Source organism: Squalius cephalus (assembly GCF_949319135.1).
Source record: "Squalius cephalus genome assembly, chromosome: 21".
In the NCBI taxonomy this organism is placed as follows: Eukaryota; Metazoa; Chordata; class Actinopteri; order Cypriniformes; family Leuciscidae; genus Squalius; species Squalius cephalus.
Window position 1 is genome coordinate 20,909,584 of NC_137142.1, and position 21,468 is coordinate 20,931,051.

General features: G+C 37.4%; 1 protein-coding gene across 2 annotated transcripts in view; it reads left to right on the forward strand.

The window, feature by feature from the left end:
- smap1 (small ArfGAP 1) overlaps positions 1 to 21,468 on the forward strand; it is a 116,922-nt gene that overhangs the window by 35,436 nt on the left and 60,018 nt on the right. The window contains exons 3-6 of one of the 2 annotated variants that reach the window (XM_079855775.1): positions 1,005 to 1,090; positions 6,358 to 6,433; positions 14,940 to 15,011; positions 17,897 to 17,977. In XM_079855775.1, coding sequence (XP_079711901.1) covers positions 1,005 to 1,090; positions 6,358 to 6,433; positions 14,940 to 15,011; positions 17,897 to 17,977 — 315 coding nt within the window. The remainder of the gene's footprint in view (positions 1 to 1,004; positions 1,091 to 6,357; positions 6,434 to 14,939; positions 15,012 to 17,896; positions 17,978 to 21,468) is intronic. The other variant, XM_079855774.1, reaches the window with a different exon arrangement.

Here is a 21,468-nt window from a genome sequence, read left to right on the forward strand (position 1 = left end):
CTTATCTGAAGAAAAAAATCTTCATCGAAACTGAAATAATTATATTTCAAAAGGTACGAAGCCATCTCGATGATAAAGTCTGAAGGTGGACTAGAGTCCTCCTCGCGTAAGGAAAGATAATGTCTGAGGGCAATAAGTCCTTTATCATGTGACCTGAACTTTATCATGTCCTTTTTTCTACTTTGTATTCTCAATGAGCTTTAGTGGCTATGGAGCCTTGCTGATTGTTGTAACTGTTTAGAATTACAATTTGATACTGTTTGATGACGACGTGTTGATTGTGTTCTCGATGATCTTGTTAACCTACAGGGGGATCTTTGGTGATTGTTCTAACTATCACATTTTGTAACTGTTTATGATGTGTTGTTAATTATGTACTCTCAATGAGCTTAATTGTTTACAGATGGAGCTCTGTTGATTGGTCATGTGTTTATTTTAAAAGAGATGAATTTGAACATTTGTATATTCCTGACGAAGGTTGTGTGACCGAAACGTTGTTAATAAATATTCAATTTAATTGCAAGTAACGATAGTGTGCAGGAGTTCCTTATCTGCTAGTACTTTGACATTGAAAGAGAGGGATCAATTTAGCTCTTTTTAGGGATCCAAGCAGTATAATGAATACTTTTTTCCCCACCTTAGGTCATCATTTATGCATTTTAAATTATGCTGCTGCTAAGGGTCTTAATGTTGTACAAAGATGCACCAGTTTTACAGTTTACACTTGCATAGCAGACCTGATTGTTCATTAGGTGAACTTTTATTTATTGATTTTATAGAGTTGTGTGTTGTATTTTGGAGTTTATGTACTTTTAATAATGGACAAGGACACTTCTGTTAGTGTTCTAGTTGACAAAACTGTGAAAAAATTTGTCTGTGAATTAATTCTCAATTTTCAGCTGAACTAAAAAATGATTTGCAATGTTTTTCATGAAGAAAACTACTTGGTTGGTTTATATGTATTTTCACCTGTTATTCGTTGTTGTCTCTCTTTCTCTGTTTAGAGTGTGCAGAGCATGGGCAACACCAGGGCAAGACAGCTGTATGAAGCTCATCTCCCAGAAAACTTCAGACGGCCGCAAACTGACCAGTATCCTTGAGTCTATCAGTCTGTTTGTTTGTGTAATTCTAGTTGCAATATGCTCTAATTACCTTTGCTAGTCAGTTGGTAAAAGTCAGCATCAACTTTCTAATCCGAGGTTGTTGTGTGGTACAGATGCTTTCTTGATCGTCTGGAGAGAATTGACATGATTAAAGTGAAAAATCCCTTTTCTTGGCTCTAGAAAAGACAAATTGCAGATTTGTAATATGCAAAGAACTGTTTATTTGTGAGTTTATGCAGAGTTTGTGGTGTCGCGTCCTACTCTTTTCTTGCTACTGCCAAATTCAAACAAACTATCAGATTCTGTAGCCAGCATTAACAACTTTTCTCTTGTAAGCAACAGAGAAGGGTTTAGAGTATGTATGTACTATGTAGCAGTGTAATTTACTGTTTTAAAGGCAAGGTGTCTTGCACATTGATAAATGAAGATATTCAATGTTTGATTGCCAAATACTTTTTTGGAGTATTTCCACAAATATATATGGCAAAATATTGCTCACGGTTCATAAGCTTGCAATTGAAGTGATGTTACATTTGAATTTATTGTGGTTGGTACAACACCTAATGCTATTGCAAAGGATGTGTGCCATTTCTAGTAATACTAATCGTTCTTATCACCCACTACTCACAGTATTTGGTTAGGAAACTCAGGGGCACGCCAGTGATTTTTGAACATTTCTATAATTGTGGCTTGAAGGCAGTTCTTATTTTTAACGGAAAGGGAAGAAAACCATCAATAAATGAGATCTATATATATATATAAAAAATTATATATATGAAAGAAATAAAAAGTTTTAATATCTGAATTAAGTAATTTAACAGACTTTCCAAAGATTGGTCTTGGTCTTCTGCTCCCAAAAATACTACATATTTTCCACCATGAATATGCATGCATGAATATTCTCTAGCTTAAGAGCTCTTTTCTTTTTTTGTCTTTGAGACATTGGATACCATTTATGTTTTTTGAGACATTCAGTTCCAGGTGATGAACTTTTGTATTACAGGTTGTTCAAACTTGGAAAAAGGGAAAGGATAACAGGTTTCTTGTTGTTGTTTTTTTACTTTATATGATGGTTGTTTTTTTTATATGAATAAGAATGCATGTAATTGGTACAGTAAGAAAAAAGCACGGTCATGGAACTGCACTGATTGTTTGCACATATTACCATGATTTTTGGACATCATCTACCTTTAAAATGTTTGGGGTCATTAAGATTTTTTTAATTTATTTTATTTTTTAGCAAGGATGCATTAAATTGGTCAAAAGGGACAGAAACATTTTATGACATTATAAATATCTTTACTATTTCAAATAAATGCTGTTCTTTTGAACTTTCTATTCATCAAAGAATCATGAAAACAATTGATCAGTTTCAATAAAATATTAAGAAGCACAATTGTCTTCATCATTGATAATAATAAGAAATGTTTCTTTAGCACCAAATCAGCATTTGTGACACTGAAGACTGGAGTAATGATGCTGAAACATCAGTTTTGCCATCACAGGAATAAATTACATTTTAAAATATATTAAAACAGATAACAGTTATTTTACATTTTAATATTTCACAAAATGTTTTTTACTGTATTTTTGATCAAATAAATGCATAGACTTACCGACTCCAAACCTGTGAACAGTAGTGTATTAATAATTGCACAATTCTATGAGGAATTTCAGAATAAATGGGTGATACATTTTGATTTATAAATTTCATTTGCCAGATCAGGTCTGTCACAAAGTATATACACATACCATGAATATATATATAACACAGTTGGGAATTCCTGTTCTAATATTGGTGGATGTGTGAGTTTGGCAGGCAAAGCCTATGTGACTTCACACCTCTGGCTCCAGAGATCCAGAGAAAACAGCTGCTGTTTTCAGCACATTCACACACAGCAGAACTGAACAGGAACTTCCTCATCTCTGAGGCCCGATAGGAAGTCTCTTCATGTCTCTCATTCCTCCACCTCATCTCTCTTGCCTCGGGTATCCTCCTCCGTCCTATTTCACACCATCAGTCTAATTGGGTGTGTGTGGCGGCCAGGATAATTCCATATTCTCCTCATTGGCGCCTTCAGAAACTCTAATTGAATTTCCCTGGCATCCGTGGCCCGTTATCAGCTCTCCTGCATTTGGTGTGGCTATGGAAATGGCTTCATTTGTATGCTGACCGATGAGGTACAATATTCTTAACCGTCAAAATGGATTAATCTGGACAGCAGAGGTGAGCTTCCTCCACAAACTGGCTTTGATGGAATTTGCTTTATCACAGGTGTGGTTTCTTCAGATGGAAATGCGGATCTTTTGTGCTCCTGTGTGGGTGTATCTTACTCTCTCTCACCCTCTCTCACTTCCCACTTATCACAGCTTCTCTCTCTAATGGAAAAGTTGGTTGTGTTAATATAAACGTCAGATTAGCAAAGAGAGGAAATTTGAAGTTCTTTCTCTTTTGTTGCAGAGATACCTTCATTTGGTGTGCTTGTGGATTCTTTGTTTCTTTCTCATTTTTCTGTGTGTGTTTAAATGCATCTAACTCATTTTTCTCTCTCCTATTTATGCCAGCACTATTTTTTTATGCATCATCTTTCCTCCCGGTTTCTCTCTGTAACGTTTGCATCATGTTCTATCTCAGCGTGATGCAACAAAGCATCTCTTGCATTTTAAGGAAGCCTTGCATAATTAAGTGTTCCTGAGGATTTTAATTAGCTGGTTCAGGTGTGTTTGATTAGGGTTTGAGTTGAACTTTGCAGGAAGGTAGATCTCCAGGAGCATGTTATGCTATGTTCACTCAAAAACAGTAGATGGTGCGTAACAGAATGGAACTGAATGCAAGTGTCTCCACTCGTTTTTAAAATTAGGTATTTATGTAAAGATGCTTGAAATTTTTCCAAGATGGTTTTATGTGGTAAAACTGTCTAACAGCTACAGTACAGCAAGCTGCCTGCATGTTAATTAAAGCACTACTGCAATATATTTATATATATTAGCGCTGTCATTGTTAACATGTTAATGTACGTGATTAATTCAAGCTCAACGCGTTAAAATAATTTGTATGCTATACTCATGTTGCGTTTTCAGTGAATTATTAATGCCAGTGTGTGCTTTTAAAACACGAGTTCTGTCATATTCTACGATTGTTTCTGAAGAGTGCGAGCCCTCACACATCACGCTGTGTGAAATACAGACTGAACGGAATGTCAAAACATCCCACCGTTGTATGGCCAGATGATACACAAACTACGTTTCTCATCTGGATAAAGCAAACCAGCGTTTCGCTAGTAAAGTTTTGATGGATGGAGGATTGCTGTATCTTAAACATTGAATGTATTCCTCCTTGTTATTTTGTTTTGGGATAACCAAAAAATGTTATGCGTTGATTAATCAGATGACTAATTCGGTGTTGGTGCTTTTGACAGTTATAATTACTGTACTGTTCAAAATTTTGGGGTCAGAAATTTGAAAGAAATGAACTTTTATTCAAGGAAGCATTAAATTGATCAGAAGTGACAGTAAAGACATTTACTATATTACAAAAGATTTATATTTAAAATAAATTCATAGAATCATAGAATCCTTAAAGGGGGGGTGAAATGCTATTTCATGCATACTGAGTTTTTTACACTGGTAAAGAGTTGGATTCCCATGCTAAACATGGACAAAGTTTCAAAAACTAAGTTGTACGTTTGAAGGAGTATTTTTGTTCCAAAAATACTCCTTCCGGTTTGTCACAAGTTTCGGAAAGTTTTTTTCGAGTATGGCTCTGTCTTACGTAAGATAGGGCGGAATTTCCTTATATGGGTCCTAAGGGCACTTCTCCGGTAAGATCGCGGCCGCGCGCGCACTCGTAGACCAGAGCAAGAGAGTGAAAGCAGTTCGCCATCAAAGCGCCCTGCCCGGCTTTTGGGAAGTCAATGTCACCAAAGAAGTGTGTTTTTGGTTGCCAGGGCAAGACAACCCTGCACAGATTCCCAAAGAACCCAGCGTTAAGGAACCCGTGGATGGAGTTTGTTTTCCTGAGCATAAACGGAGTTGTGTAAGACTGTTGTTCCCTGCATTTCGACGATGATTGTTTTATAAACAAAGCCCATATCCACGGATTTGCAGATCGTCTAATGATTAAGGATCGAGCAGTCACAATGATAAAGATTCGCGGTCGTGCGTTGGAACCGGACGGTGAGTAAAACTGTTTGTTGAACAAATGTCTCTTGTGTGTTGTCACTAGCTTGGCGCGTTAGCACAGCTAAGCTTCGCCCACAGGGCCCGCCCCCAGCCTCTCGTTTTTTTCCGGAAAGACTCGGTACAGCCTATCTTTCTGTTAAAAATTTAATAAAACAAAAGACTTTTTGGAGATATGAAGGATGCAATATTACTCTATAGGTACTCAAGATTAACAGGAGATTGAGTGAAAATGAGCATTTCACCCCCCCTTTAAAAAACAGGACCTCCTGGTTGAGAACCGCTGATCTTTTGTACTGAATGTTTTCACAAGGCTTTTGTCACTCACTCCTGTTTTTTTCTCTTTCTTGCATTCTTTCTCTTCCTGCCACCTGCTTCTTCAACCTGATCCATATTTCATCAGATGCATTATTGTATTGTGATAAGGGATTCATGAGAGTGTAAATCCAATAAAGCTGCATGAACCGGTCCTCTTAGCATTTACCTGTCACTGTATAAATTCTCACTGTTAACCAAGGGTGCGATTCGGAGAGCGTGTGTTTTGATTTCTGTTTGGCCCCAAACTGTGTGTGTGTGTGTGTTTGCTGTGAAAGGAAGTGTTTCTCTTTTTCAATTAGTTGTACTGAGTTTGTGGTCCAGGTGAGGTGTTGGTGCTCTGGTGTATTTAATGATGAGGAGAGAGAGCCAGTCTGAGAGGGCCAGCTTTGCTGCAGGAGTTACATTGTAGCTGAGCAAGATGCCAATTAAAGCTTTCTAGCCAAACCGAGATTTGCCATACCTGAGATTTAAAAACCACATCAAAAAGGAAGTTTTGTGGCTTTCGGTCTATGTTTGTTTACTTTGAGGACGTATAAAAATGAGGTATGATGAAGTATATCCCATCAATCAGATGAAAAATGTGAGCCAAACCATTTCATGGGGTCTTCAACATTAGCTGACATCATGTTTCTTGATGTTTGTCACGACCTTCTCTCGGGTTACAGAGTGAATGCAAACCAGGCTTGTTTAAATGTTGTGATGTTTAAAATGATTTGTGTTAGTTATAAGGCTTGAATTTTCCTTAGCAATGTTTCAGAGCTGTGGAGTTCTTCATCAGGGACAAGTACGAGAGGAAGAAGTACTACGATAAAAACGCTGTCAATGGAGCCATTGTGAGTATCAACTTGCACCCATCCACTGTTGCTATCAAACTTGTGTGTGTGTGTGCGCACGCTGCACTGCAATGTTTTTTCTTCAGGTTCATGACCATTATTTTTTAAATCCTCTGCAAAGTTACGTCACCTTAAAATAGTTTTTTATTAGGTCTGTGGCAAAACAATCATATATTAATATATTGTGTGTGTGCCCCCCCCCCCCCCCCCCCCCTTTTATGTGTGAATTCATATCACTTCCTATAGTTTAAGTTAGAAAGAAGCCGGTCTAAACATGCTATTTATTTATTTAATTTTGTTTTATGTATTTATTTTCTCTATTTTGTATTTATTTATTTAATCTTTATCCATGTGTGAATTTATATCACTTCCTTCAGTTTAGGATTGAAGAAGCAGTTCAAATAAATAGTGGCAGTTTTCCGAAGCATTGTACTGGACTGGACTGAAGTGAAGCGATCTGTGCGACAAATTTTGAAACTGATCTTGCAGATTTGGTTGCTCTCATGCGTTTAGCAAAGTTGCGATTCTGATGCACTGCAGCCTATTGAATCGTAACATTGTATATAGTGAGCCAGCACTATAGTTTACTGTATATTTTATGTACTGAAGGCCTGATTTTGGTGGCCAGTTGTTCTGATCATTGAGGCCTAAAATTCACATTACACAGCCTGGTGGGTTGCAGCTGTGCTTTACGCGCTGGAAATTGATTGACAGGAGCCGGCAGCCAATTAAAGCGCTCTCACTCATGTTAAATTACTGTCTGTGATTTCCTCTCTGTTCTTAGTTTGTGTTGACCAAATCTTTAAGAACGGCATAAAGAATAGTAATTGACCATCCTTAGCATGCTGTGCAGGACTTCAGTCTCATGATAATGCTTGAGGAGCTTAAGCAATCTAAACAAACAGCCTCCTTTTGGCCTTTTCTGATTGCTTTGGATCAGGAGAGACTGAAACATGGTTGCAGGGTGAAAGCTTTTCGATCAAACTCTGCAAGGCTGCCCTGTCCAATTACAGCTCTCTTTCTACTTACCCAAGAAGAGCTCTGCCTCTCTCCGACAGGCCTGTCTGAGCCAGCCAATTAAAGCCCCTGCCTGCAGAAACAAGACAGCCAATCAGATTTCAGCAGAGGTCAATGCGATGGTGGGCAGCCGCTGATTGAGGAGTCATAAATCAGACATGTGTACAAGCAGCATCAGTCTGTGTCAGAGAAAAGATGAAAGAAGAAAGAAAAACAGTTAGATGAATTAAAATGCAATACTAAAATGTAAAATAGTGGCGTGTTGTGCGCCACACTGTAAAGTTGAGGCACTGCCTAAAGAAAGACTGTGATTCCAGGTCGTCCTCGTTCACCCACTCTGCCAACGGCTTTTAAATGCAAATAAGTGATTAAAAACAACTCGTTATCAGTTTAAGGCATTTTGCTTAGTGTGAGGAGGGGGGTCTGGATGAGAGAGTGTGTGTGTGAAGAAGAGAAGAGAATGAGAAGCTGAGAGAAGAGTTTTGTGAAGTGAGGGACTGTTATTTGATATGAAAGCACAATACTTCTTTGCTCTTTGTGTGTTTAAAATATATTAATGTTTAAAAACTGGTTTTGGTTTGTGTTAAATAGTTTTTGTTAATTGTAATGTAGCTTAAACAAAATAAAATATTATAAGAATATTAGATTAAAAAAAGCATGGCAACATTTCTAAAAAAGTACTACAATTTTCTGGGTCCCATCCCACCAGTTGAGACTGTTTTAAACTATATACGAAAATGAATTGTAGCCGTACTGGTAGTATTTGCTGATTGTGTATGAACGATGTTTTTATTTAGTTACCTCCTTTAATGCATCTGCGTTTGTCCTTGCTAATGCAGAGGATCTTTATTAAGCACAAGTTCCGGCTTTGACAAGAGGGTGTAACTGAAGCCATTCCGAATCATGCACGTTATTTACCTGTCACCGTTTACCCTGCCTAAGCTAGAAGGTAAACGTTTAAGCAACACTATTTAACAAAGCTTAAGATTCTGTCATTATTTACTCACCTTTATTTCATTCTAAACCCATATGACAGACTTTCTTAAAGCACAATAGAAGATATTAACATCTTCCATGTCATATAAATTGAGCCTTTAATGCTGTCAGAAGTTCGGTTATGTTATACTAGTTGATTTATCACTTACGTTACTATTCTAAAGTTTAGTAATGTTTGAGAAAGAAGTCTCATGCTTATCAAGGCTGCATTTATTTTGATCAAAAATACTGTGAAATGTTATTATCATTTAAAATACATTTTCTCGGTTGATTTATTTTAAAATGTGATATACGTTTGCCTGTGCTGGCAAAGCTGAATTTTCAGCATCATTACTCCAGTCTTCAGTGTCACATGATCCTTCAGAAATCTTATTATTATCTATGTAAAATGTAATTTTGTTGTGGAAAGCATGATACTTTTTTCAAGATTTTTGAAGAGAATAGTTCAAAAGAACAGCATTTATTTGAAATAGAAATATTTATATAATGTAATATAATTGTCATTTTTTTTTATTTTTGAGTGGCATTTTTTGTCTCCGCTGTGGTGCTTGGTTTCATCACTCTTTGATAACAACTTGCCCCAGTGATGTCTTTTAACTCTCATCATGTGACCCTGAGCCTGAGATGGAGGCATCTGATGAGCAGCTAGGCCAAAAAAACAGAAAGAAAAGAAATCAATAGTTGCTTGCTTCCAGCCCAGGCGGAAAGAAATGCAATATTGCAGCCTTTCCTTGCTTCAATTACTAAAACAAGCTCAAGAGAGGCTAACGGACCATCCCTCGCTTTCCTTCTCCTTGTCTTTCTGTCTCGTGGCAGTAATGAAAGTTCTGTGTGTTCTTCTGTGGCAGTAGATGGGGAATAAATGTGTCTTATTGAAAGCCTTATCTCCAGTCAGCGTGCTGAAGTCATGTTCCCTCCCTGCTGATTCGCACCATTTAAATGATTGTGTGTGTGAAGCCAACAGCGAAGCGGAACCTCGGAAAATAAATGTCCCAGGATATTAAGCGTCCTGCACTTCCTTGTTTTGATGTTTTCAAAACATGTTTTTTTTTTTTTTTTTTTTTACATGCTTTTTCATTATTTTGATCAAAGTGTTTCCGAAGCCATGGAAAATGCGCAAAATGAAGAATCTCAGTGGGCCGTTTTTAATATCAAGAACAGAATATATAAAAGATGACAGGAATATGAACATCACAGGCTCAGCTCTGCTATGGTAAATGTAACTTGAATTTTTTTAGAAAACTGTCAGTTTCCCTACGCCACAGAACTGTCTGTGTGAGCGTGAATGTGTGAGTGAGATATCAGAGCGTAACTAATAATAGCTTCAGCCCTCCGCACCCAGCGACTGGACCATTCTCATACTTTTCACTCTCTCTTTTCTCACTGCAGTCATCTAAGCCTTATTCAGCCCCAAGTGACCTGGCCTGCTTGGCCGTTTGCACTGCATTATGGGGCATTTAGCTGTTCGCTGCTTCTATTACTCCCCAGCTAGAAAGCTGGAGACCTTTGGACCTCACATCGATGCTGTTACTTCTTTGAGAGGATGGGAGTCTTTGGCTGCATTTAGATGGAGATGGGTTCTCCCTTCACACTCCAGGCTGATTGCGGTCTCTGCTTATTGACCGCCTCTCTTCATCTCCTCCTGCTTCCCGTTCTGGACTTATTTCCCCAGACGTGCACGCTGGTATTAAAGGGATTGGGGGAGAAGAGGAGGAGTATTGTGTGGTGTTATTTAATGGCTCTCTAATGAATATGGGCCCATGCTGCTGTGGAGCATAGTGGTGATGCTAACCCAATGAAAGCAGATTATGAGGGGCATCCATCAGCAGGTAATGAACCGGTCCGGACAGTTCTGTGCTAACTCGAGCTGTAATGGACCTACTTGTTCAGCTTGGGCTCTGTGGACGCATGCTGCTGACAGCACTACTTCCATACTGGGACAAAGGGAAAGTCATCAGTCTTCTTGTCCCTTCCTTTTCCTGAAAACTCCCTCGCCAACGTCACTTGCTTCAAAGGAATATTTTGGGTTTAATACAAGTTAAGCTCAACCGACAACATTTGTGACATTATGATGAATACCATATAAATAAATAAAATGAGGTTATTGTGAAGCACCTAGAATGCTGTTATGGCATTAATGTGAAGCTTTTAAGCATAATTTTTGTGTTAAAACAGATGTATTAATTTAGCTGTAAAGTCGTTTAAATAACAGTTTTTCTCAGGTTTATGGTGTAACATTGTCATGGCAAGTCGTTAAATTTGCCGTAATGTTTTACAGACATGTTCAGTAAACAATTTTAACACTAAGATCATGTTAACACATTGTTTAAAACACGTGGATATACTTTTAAAAAACTGACTAACGTTTAAAATGTTTGTAATCAACAATATGCCACAAATGCTGTCTGTTGAGCTTAAACAAGCCAAACATGACACAAAAATTGCTACACAATTACTATTTTTGCTATGTTTGAAGTGTGAATAAAACCTGAAAGTGATTTGATAACATTTTAAAGACCTCATGAAATCAAAATTGGAGTTTTGTGGGCTTTAGTCCAGTCTGTTAGCTTTGAAACCATCAATATTAAGGATGCTACTACAATAATTTTTTCTTGTCAATTAACCTATCATATTTTATTTTTATTTTAGTAGTTCTATATTACCCCCACCCCCAATAAATCTATCAATTATTTTCTGATAAGATTACTAACCCTTAGGTTAACTTACCAATAAATAACCATAACTTCAAACGTTTTCTCATAAAAATGCTTACTTTACGAAAACATTTCCAGCATAAAAAATACTGACGAAGGCAAAGAACCGAAATGTTTGCATAATCTTTATCTCCTGTTTTTAACAAATAAAGTATTCTTAGAGTGCAGACCTTTTTTGCATTTTTGTACTGATATATAGGTCTCAGCACCTAATTAGCTGGGAGAGCGCTTTCCATATTAGTGATGTCCAGTTCATGAGTGACTCGTTCTTTTGAACTGGTTCTTTTTAGTGAACTGGTTGAACCAAATTGGACTGAACTGAACCTTCTGAAACTGTTTGCGGCTCAAGTCAGAACAGATCTGCTGGTTACTCAGTCAAAATTTACTTTTGGGCGTGCTTGCTAGTCACACAGACTCAAAATGATCCAAATATCCAGAACTATGATCCTATAATGCTTAATTTTTTTCTTAACTCATTCTTTCGGACATATCTGACTAGAACTGTCTGCTGCGGGTTTCATAACAGGGGCAAAATGTATGTTTGTGATGTGTCTCTCTCTCTCTCTCTCTCTCTCTCTCTCTCTCTCTCTCGTCAAGAGTTGGTTGATGGTTACAGTAGTTCTCGAATCACCACTGATCTGATGAAACAGTGGACTCTGACATGGCTGCCAAAAACCAATTAGGTGCTGGTATGAGCATGCATAAACCGAGTAGTTGACAAGAATGATTCACATCATTATTGGGTGCTTTAATAATTGAATTGCGTATATGTAAATATCATTGCATGATTACGGAAATATTTCAGTGATTTTATTTTATTTTGGAACCAGTACATTGAAGCGAATTGTCTGAAAGAACCGGTTGACGGAAAAGAATCAGACTTCCCATCAATACTCTTCCTCTTCACCCTCTTCCTTTTTTTTCCTCCCTCTGTCTAGTAGGGATTGGAGTAAGAACATTGGCCCTGACCCATCCATATCTCCCCCTTTTTCTCTTTTTCCCCCCAAGAGAAAGAGGCTTTGTGGGACTCTGTGAAGGGGCAGGGCCATCTATCTGCCAACAACTACCCTGAGTCAATGAAACAACTACCCTAAACAAACTACTCTAAGCGAATGAAAGGGGGCACAGTGAGGGAAAAGGGAGAAGACAACAAAAAGAAAGTGTGTGTCAAGAGCTTGATCAGTATCATTCGATGCTTGGAAGATGATATAACGGGTGATCTTGAAAGCACTTTGTATTAAGAAAACAAGAACACGGGGGTGATTTTTAATTTTTAAGCGGTTTGACCACATTTTCTGTGAAAGAGGTTTTTTGTTTTTGGCAGATGACTCAAACCTGTATTTCTACATATTTGAGCACGTGGTTGTGCAGGTTAAATTGTTTGTATACATACAGTGCAAGTTCATAAAAAGAGGGATTAAAGGTTGTATCAGTGATTTCAGGCCCCAATTTTTTTTTTTATCACATTCATCTAATCTTTCCTAACGATCCGCTAGCTGCCCGCCCCATAAGCATGCCTTCAAAAAAACGCGTCTCTGTAGGCAGCCTAGGCTCTGAGATCTGCACACAAAAACAATTGGTTTCACCAACCACTCAAAACCAAAACAAATAGTGTTCCAACCAATCACCGACAGGGGGAGGGTGTTGTGAGGTTTTGTGCTCGTGCACGGCTGCACGCGAAGTCGGAGCTGAAGAAGAAGCTGGCTCAAAACCTCAAAACCTGTCGGTGATTGGTTGGAACACTATTTGTTTTGGTTTTGAGTTGTTGTGAAACCAATTGTTTTTGTGTGCAGATCTCAGAGCCTAGGCTGCCTACAGAGACGCGTTTTGACGGCATGCTTATGGGGCGGGCAGCTAGCGGATCGTTAGGAAAGATTAGATGAATGTGATCATTGTTTTTTGGGCCTGAAATCACTGATACAACCTTTAATATTCATGTTGAGAGTAGGGGTGTGTGATATTGACAAATTATATCTCAATATTATCAGGGATTTTATCGCTAACAATATGACAATATTTTGTTTAGTGTGTTGGTACCTTGACAGGATTAGGACTGCCTTGGACAGCTGACTCCCGAAGCTTTTGATATTCTTCATATTCTGTGTGGTGGTCAGTTTGCCGCAGTGACAGAAATCATATTTTTTTCAATTAGTTTAAATAGATTTTTTACCATTTGATTACATAATTTTTAATGATGTAATCAATGAATTCAATTTAATTCACATGCACGCTAACCTACTAAGACTACATCACGTACTGTATGCGTGCACTTTCTAGGTGTGTTTTTGTAAAGTGGGGGACATACTCGATAATGTCACACATCGTTAAAACAACATTCACGATATTATTGTAGACGGTATATATATCGCACACCCCTAGTTGAGAGCACATAGTTTTGTTTCTCAACCAGTACAGTCTTTTGGTATTCCACACAACATTAATCATAAAAAGTTTGTGCATAATTAGAGACTAACTTCAATAGACTTCGGTATTCAGACTTCAGGAATTCACACCTGCTATTGCAATCGATATAACGCTAAAGATGAGTCAGACATGACTTAATTATTAGTCAAAAGGCATCACTTGCTGGCTTGCAGTTCTCACTCACCTTGTTGAACAACAGCTGCTATGCCTTTTTGTAATTTTTGCTTTCATAATTAAACAGCATCAATGAGATTTTAAATGTTTCATATCCCTGTTCGAATTGCGCTTTGTTCTTTTCAAAATAAAATAGAAATATAAGGCCATGCAGTTCTGGAATACAAGCAGTAATTGGACCACTTGGGCTATTTTGTCATATTACAAACGATGCCTTTCTACCCCAGACAATACAATTCTTAATGAAACTGAAAATAGAAATCCATATTATTGAACTTGGCTGAGCTTTTGATACGTACATGTAAACGTATATGAGCAGACTTTTCAAACATCATTTGTTTGATTGATGCAGTTATTTGCAGTGGCTACACTTGTAAGATAATTCTATTGATTTGAGGCAGTCTTGGCCGTGCAGATTGACAGAATGACTGCAGATTCGGCAGATGGACTCATTTCTTACATTTATGGAGTCTGCTGGAACATCTGGAAAAGTCTGGGCTATTTTTAACCAACAATGTGTCCTTGATGATCAATGTGACTGCTTATGCATCTAGATCAATATATACGTGGATCCTCTTCCTGATTTGTATATTTGTGCAACCAATTTAAATGCAGAATTTTTGCCTTGTTTTCCAGTTAGAATATCTAAACATCCTTAAAACAAGGTTAAATTCACTTGAGAAGTAAAACTGCATGCGCTAAATATATCGTGAACTAAGTTCTTAGCCCTTTGGCAAATAGTTTTTGTTTTTGTTTTTTAAGCATAAATCTCATTGAGGTTTACATGTGAAAATAATGCCAGTGGGGAAACAAAAACTTAATTCTCAAGATATATTCTCTGAAAACAACTCTTAACATCTTAAGCAGTTTTGCTTTACGAGTGACTGTTGTTTTAATGATGTTTAAATATTTTTACTTACACAGAAGTTCTACTGAGTTGTTAAATTTTGGCAGTATAAAGTGTGTGTGTGTGTGTGTCAGTATATAAATTTTGCTTTTCCAAGTCTCCCACAGGCTGAATAATTATTCACTGTATAGTGATTGCTGCAGCCTATTAATTCAGATGTTTCTCTCTCCGCTCTTTTTATTCCACATCTCCTCTTTATCACTCTCTCTCTCATTCTCTTTCAATTGCTTTCTTTTACCCTCTCGCCCTCTTTCTTTCTCCTCTGCTCCTGCAGAAGTCCTCTGATGCTGCTTTGCCCTCAGTATCGCCTCCTCCTTCGCAAGCAGCTGAGAAAAGTAAACTGGAGGTACTGTAGTCTTGTGCTGTGCAAATCACTGATATTGGTGCTGTGCATTCTGGCTGCTTCCCAATTCGCATGCTTTCCATCCTAAATAGTTTGCAAGTTTAGAATTATTACATTCCAAATTATATTACGTTGAAAAAATGCCGAACATGCCCAAATTTAGTACTTTTTCTGCTACATTTAAAAAAAAATGTACTTCCATAAAACCTAAAAACAAAGTCCATGTCTGCTAGATTTGAATCCATCTATATGCACTAACTTGACATATTTAGCTTTTAGCTGGAAGAAAACGAACTTGAAAAATCGATGTTGTACTAAGACCTATTGGTTACTGGCCTCTTTGAAATGCTGTATAGATGCAATTTTTTGAGGTGATATTTCATCACAAAACTATCTTTACTATATACTCTTAATGCACTTTCACATCACCAACAAAGTAGTATGCGAATTGGGACAGCCCTTTCTATGCTGCTAATCAATCACTGAATCAATGTTCTTTGATATAATGTGTTACGCAATCCCGAATCCCCATGTCCAGCTTGGTTTATGTTGGTTAGTGCTAGACTAGCACATCTTAGCTGGTCAAGTTGGTCAGCCAGCATGTTTGGTTAAGATAGTTTGGCAACAGCATAGAAGCACCAAAAATGTTGGTGGCCATTATTATTATTATTCTAAATAATAGATATTATTTGTGAACTATAACAACAATTATTATAAAATTATAATAACTATTATTGTCATTATTGGGCAATTCCACGCAAAACTGTCACATCCATAACGCCAGCACAATGCCATTGTATTTAGTTGGCGTTATGGATGTGACAGTTTTGCGTGGAATTGCCCTATTGTATAAATTATAAGTAATATTATAATATCTAAGAAATATAATAAAATCATATACCAGTACTATTTAATTTCCTACTGCTACAATTTCCAATACATAATCTATTTGTAAAATGGAGCATGTAAAGCGGATGTAATTGCTCAACCAGAACCGTCTGACTATTGACAAGTTAGCAACAGATTATATAACAGCCTGTAAGAACGATAATTTAAACCAAACAAAGGGGAAGAGGAAAGAACCTATACAAATCACACTGACGGGTTCACATCCATTGTTAAAAAGTGCTGTGGTTGTATTTGATCGTGTGTGTGGGGAGTGCACACTGAGATGCCTCTGTGCTCTGCTGTGGAAAGGAATCGATAGCACAGCTCTGGCAGCATGCAGAGGGGAAATAGAATAATCAATGGGCCCATAAAGAGCTCCAAACGGCCAATCCGCACCTCTCCTCTAGGCCTGTTCTCCATTTGTTCCTTCTGCTGGTAATCATAGTGCCAGTCAGACACACCACCACGACTGCAGAAAACCCACTCTGATCCTTTACTCCCACACCTGAACCAGCCTCTCGCTCAGCGTTTTTGCAGCAGCAATTGATTTGCGCTGAGAGAAAAGGAGGGCTTATGGCTCGATATCAAGGCCAAACCTTTATGATGCAATTGTTTGACTTCGCCATAGTGTTGGGAGTTTCAAACGGTGCACTTTGTTAAAACTGAATATGGGTGTTTCTTCAACCCCAGTCACTTGTTCCCAAAATTGTATGTGTGTGTGTGTATATGTATACATGTTATCTCTTAAACAAAAAAATCATAATACTAATTCTGTTTGTGAACATGTTTAAAACTTAGATATTTAAATGATTTGCTTATTTCTTTTTGTTTATTTTATCAATTTTGTTAAAATTATTTACATGAATTTCCAAAAATGATGACTGTCCTCAGTTGTTGTGGAATCATTTCCATCTTGGCAAGCAATTTTGCTAGGAGTTAGTGCACTTGGTTTCTGAGGACAAAATGGTGTTGGTAAAGAGGATGTGTGAGATAAAAAAAAAAAAACATGATCTATGAAGAAAAAAAAAGAAAAGAAAAAAAAAATGTTGTAAAATTATATTTAATCTATTTAAGAGATACATAAAATGCTAACTCTAAATTAGCCTTAACAACAACAACAACAAAAAAAATTCTCCAATTCAATTTCAAAATTACCATTACTTTTTTTTTCTAGCTGTGCACTTTCGTTCCTCCTTAAAAGCCCAAACTTAATTTGCAAATCAGTAAAATCATGTAACGTGTGTCTTTTGTAAAGTAGGATGTGCTTGATATTAAATGTAGGGCGGGCAATGTTTTTCTTGTTATACTGGTTGAAACTCTCTTCACATCCTCCTGATAGCAATCAATAATAGAAGTGGTCTAAATATAAACAAAATTACAAATGTCTTCTGTGGATGTCTCAGGACCAACAAAATTTCATCCAATCATTGCATTTGGTCCGATTGCAATAATAGTATGTCCAACCTGCCTGATATAGGCATCTTACAACAGTTTTCCAGCATCCCTCCGCCACCCCAACTCCTCACTCTCGGCTGGTTTCTATCCCAGCCAGGAATATTGGGGGAGTATGCTGGGTTTGGGCCAAATTTCGAGCTCGAAGCCCTCCTTTTGTACAGCACGCCTAATATGCATACTCTTCCACCACAAAAAATATTATCAGAAACAGTACATAAATTGAGATGTGGTGAAAATGACACTGTGAAGGTCATCTCTGTCTGTTGAAGTTTTTCTGTGATGTTCCCATAGTTGTAGAAAACTAAATATATAGCATGTGTGTGTTTTAAGCTTTGGTAGCCATTTTTACGCTGTCAAAGTACAAGCCTCAAGGCAAAATGGTAAGCCTTGTGCCCTAAAGTCACCTCAGACTTGTGGCTGACTCTGAACTTTTTCTCCATGTTCAATTTCTTGTGTGTGTGTGTGTGCGTGATGTGTTTGTGTCTATATCTCTGAGTGCAGTTTATCCTGACACATTATATTTTCTGTTCCTCATTCTGACACAGAAAGAGAGAGAGAAGAAAAAGGAGGAGAAGAAGAGGGAAAAGGACACAGATAAAGGGAGCAAGCCAGCAGTTTTTGAGAAGGTAATCAACCTCTGAATACCTCTGTAATCAATCAACTGACCAAATAGACTGGAGCCATTTACCTTTTTAATGAGAGCTGTGTTTTTGAATCATTTTAAGTTGTTCTGTTTGAAAAGCAGGTACCTGATATTCCTGGGCTTATTAAATATGATCCCAGTGGGAAAAGGCTGTACAAATATGAATGGTTTGATTCTCTGGTTTTCTTGATTTCCAATGCTTGCATTTTTGCGAATCACACTTGAGTTAGGACAGTGTACAGTGACCTTAAGGAAGATCACAGTCCCGTCTCTCGTGAGATCAAACACTCTGGGCACTTGAGTTTAATTTGTCTTGCATATTCATACGTCTTTTTGCAGGAAATTAGTTCACTGGAATCTCTGGGTTCATTTTAGTTAAAAACCTCATGTGGGGGATTGTGGATTTAAGGTGGTGTGAATGTGAAATGGCTGAGAAACTTAATGCGAATAAAGTTATGTAGACAGTGGCGTTTCTGGTGCTGAAATCACATTGACATATTAATATTATTTAATCAAATTTCAAGTTTAGTTTGCATGTTCTCTTTGTGGCTAGAATGAGGTTGAGTTGACAAAAGTGTGTTACATTGATACTAAATAGATTCCAGGGCTTTTGTAGAAAAGTATGTTAAAAAAAAGTTAACATTTACCAAATTTGACCGCTTTGTAAAGACTGATTGGAAATCATGAGATTGATCAAAATTATTTTATTCAGCATATCATTTTGTGATTTAAAAGAAATCTATAAATAAAATATAATTATATATTTATTATACGCTTATATTTATATATACACAGTACACACTACAAATAAAAATGTTGGGGTCGAGAAGCTTTTTAAAAAAAAAAAATGTTTTTGAAAGAACTCTCTTCTGTTCACCAAGACTGCATTTTATTTGATCAAAAATGCAGTAAAACTTGTGAAATATCATTACAATTTAAAATAACCTTTCTATTTTAATATTTTAAAGTGTATTTTATTTCTCTGATGGCAAAGTTGAAATTTCATTATCATTGTTCCAGTCTTCAGTGTCACATGATCCTTCGCTAATCATTCTAATATGCTGATTTGGTTCTGAATAGGGGTGTAACGATACTCTCATGTCACGATTTGATACATATCACGATACTGAACTCACGATACGATATAATTGCGATACTCCAAGACATGTGATAAAAGGTTAACAAAAAATTAACTGTTGATTAAAATGCTAAAATTGATATTACATTGTGTGTGTAAATGATTGGCTTGGACTTGGTGCTGGAAACCCAATGCACAGGACAATAGTGACACCAGAATAAAAATATTCATGATTCTGAAGCGGAAAATACAGAATTAGTTTTAGACAAATATGCTTGCACTCTGTCACTGACTAGATATATTTAAAATAATGTAGGACACTTTTTACTGGTAACATAAGACATTTGGCATTTTCAGGACCCACAATATTCCCCCATTGCATTATTATACATTATATTCAACATTATATATTTTAGTTTAATGTAGTACTGACACTAAAACTCTGAAAACTTGAATTTTTTCCTCACACAGTAACTTTTTCTTGGGTGAACGATACACAATACATATTGTCACTATCCACGATACATATTGTTGCATTTTTGTATTGCGATATATTGTGACACGATATATTGTTACACCCCTAGTTCTGAAGAAACAATTCTTATTATTATCAATGTTGAAAACCATTATGCTGCTTAATATTTTGTGAAAATGATGATATAAATTTCAACGGTTAATTTTCATAATTTAAAGTGTCCTTGCTTCATTAATTTTTTTAACAAAAAATAAATCTTATTGACCCCAAACTTTTGACCAGTGTTGTGTGTTTGTGTATATATGATGCATTGTTTATGATGTGTTCTAAATTATGATTGTCAAAAGAATATCATAATCAAAAAAATTATTAAATTGCCACCACATGGATACTTTTGGCATTCAGAAATTAAGTTAGCATTTTTCAAGCTATAGTCTTTCGCATATAAATAGGATGACTTCATTGAAGATGTATTGAATGCAATTGCCCGCACGGAAACGACCACACTGCTGTTCATTTCACAGACAAACCCCCGAGTGTCTGATCTCTAGTGCTTTGAGCGGTATCGAGCGGGTTTCTTCTGCGCCAGTGGACACGTAGAGTAACAGATATTGCAGGCTTGACTTAATCTCTCTGTACTGCAGAGATGTTGAGCAAACAAGCAAACACTTCATAGATGTGCTGAAATAGCCACAGCAGCAATAATTTCAAATTTTCGTCTAGTCGACACAGTGCACATTCACAACTCTGCAGCACAAGAAAAAAACAAAAAAACTTGAACAGGCATCTAACATTTGTACTTGTGTAATGATCCTCTCAATCCAGGCACCTTGCTTTCCTTCGGGCTACACTTCATAACCACTCGCAGTCACACACACCTTCCCCTACCCTGAAGCGCAGTTTGGGGTCATCTGGGATTGTAGCGCAGAAAACAAACGCAGGGAAAAAAGGGATAAGAAATTGGCAGTCGAGTGTGAGAGAAAAAAAAAGATTGTGTGAGGCTTTTGGGAATGTGTATTATTGTCGTCTAGCAGTCAGAGAGCACAATGGTGGTACTTGATTGACAGGCGGTAGTGCGAGGCTGGATGGCCCTGAGTGAGAGTGGAGAAAGAGTCACGGAGAGGGCAGAGTGCTGTGCTTTTTCTTCAGTAGTGTCTCTCGCAATCTTACTCTCTCTCTCTCTCTCTGTATGGCTCCTTATCCTTCATGCTCTGTTGTCCTGCACAAGTGGCTCTCAACTAGGAGTATGCAAAACTAGACGATAGGTTGTATGAATGGCTAGTTAACTGTTGTCTTAGGGTGCTTTTTACCTGGGCACGATTGCTGCCGTCTGAGTCCGAGCGTGATTGTTCCCAGTAAAAATTCGAACCGTACCGTTCTCCATCCACGGTTCATCTTAAATCTGACGACGCATCTATAATATGGTTTGTTGAAAATAGCAACACGTAAAACAGACAGACAGAGTTAGGCTAATGTATGTTTCTGTCAGTGGATACGCATTCTGGCTTCCCCTAAACTGCGTTCAATGCGAGTGCCGTATGTTCTAATATGACCAGTCATTTCCTCATCATCACCCAGGTGTTGAGAGCGCTAGCGCAGGTGAGACCTGAACAGCACGTTGCTATCAGTTTTTAAACAAAATTTGTATTTAAGCCTTGCCAATTTAAACATTCAAGCTCAAGAAGTTGCAAATGAGAACTCAACTTGCATGCTGTGAGAAGATTTGTGTGTGAAGCATGCACAGGGAAAGCCTCGTGTCAGACAGCGTGCAAATATTGATTTCTTTTTCAAGTCTTGCGCTTGAATGGACAAATTCACTCACAAATGATGTCAACATGCCTGTCTTGGCAAGTATCCTAGCAAACATAGTTATGGCTTAAGTGAACGTAAACAGTCGAGAAAGACAACGCATGTGATGTGT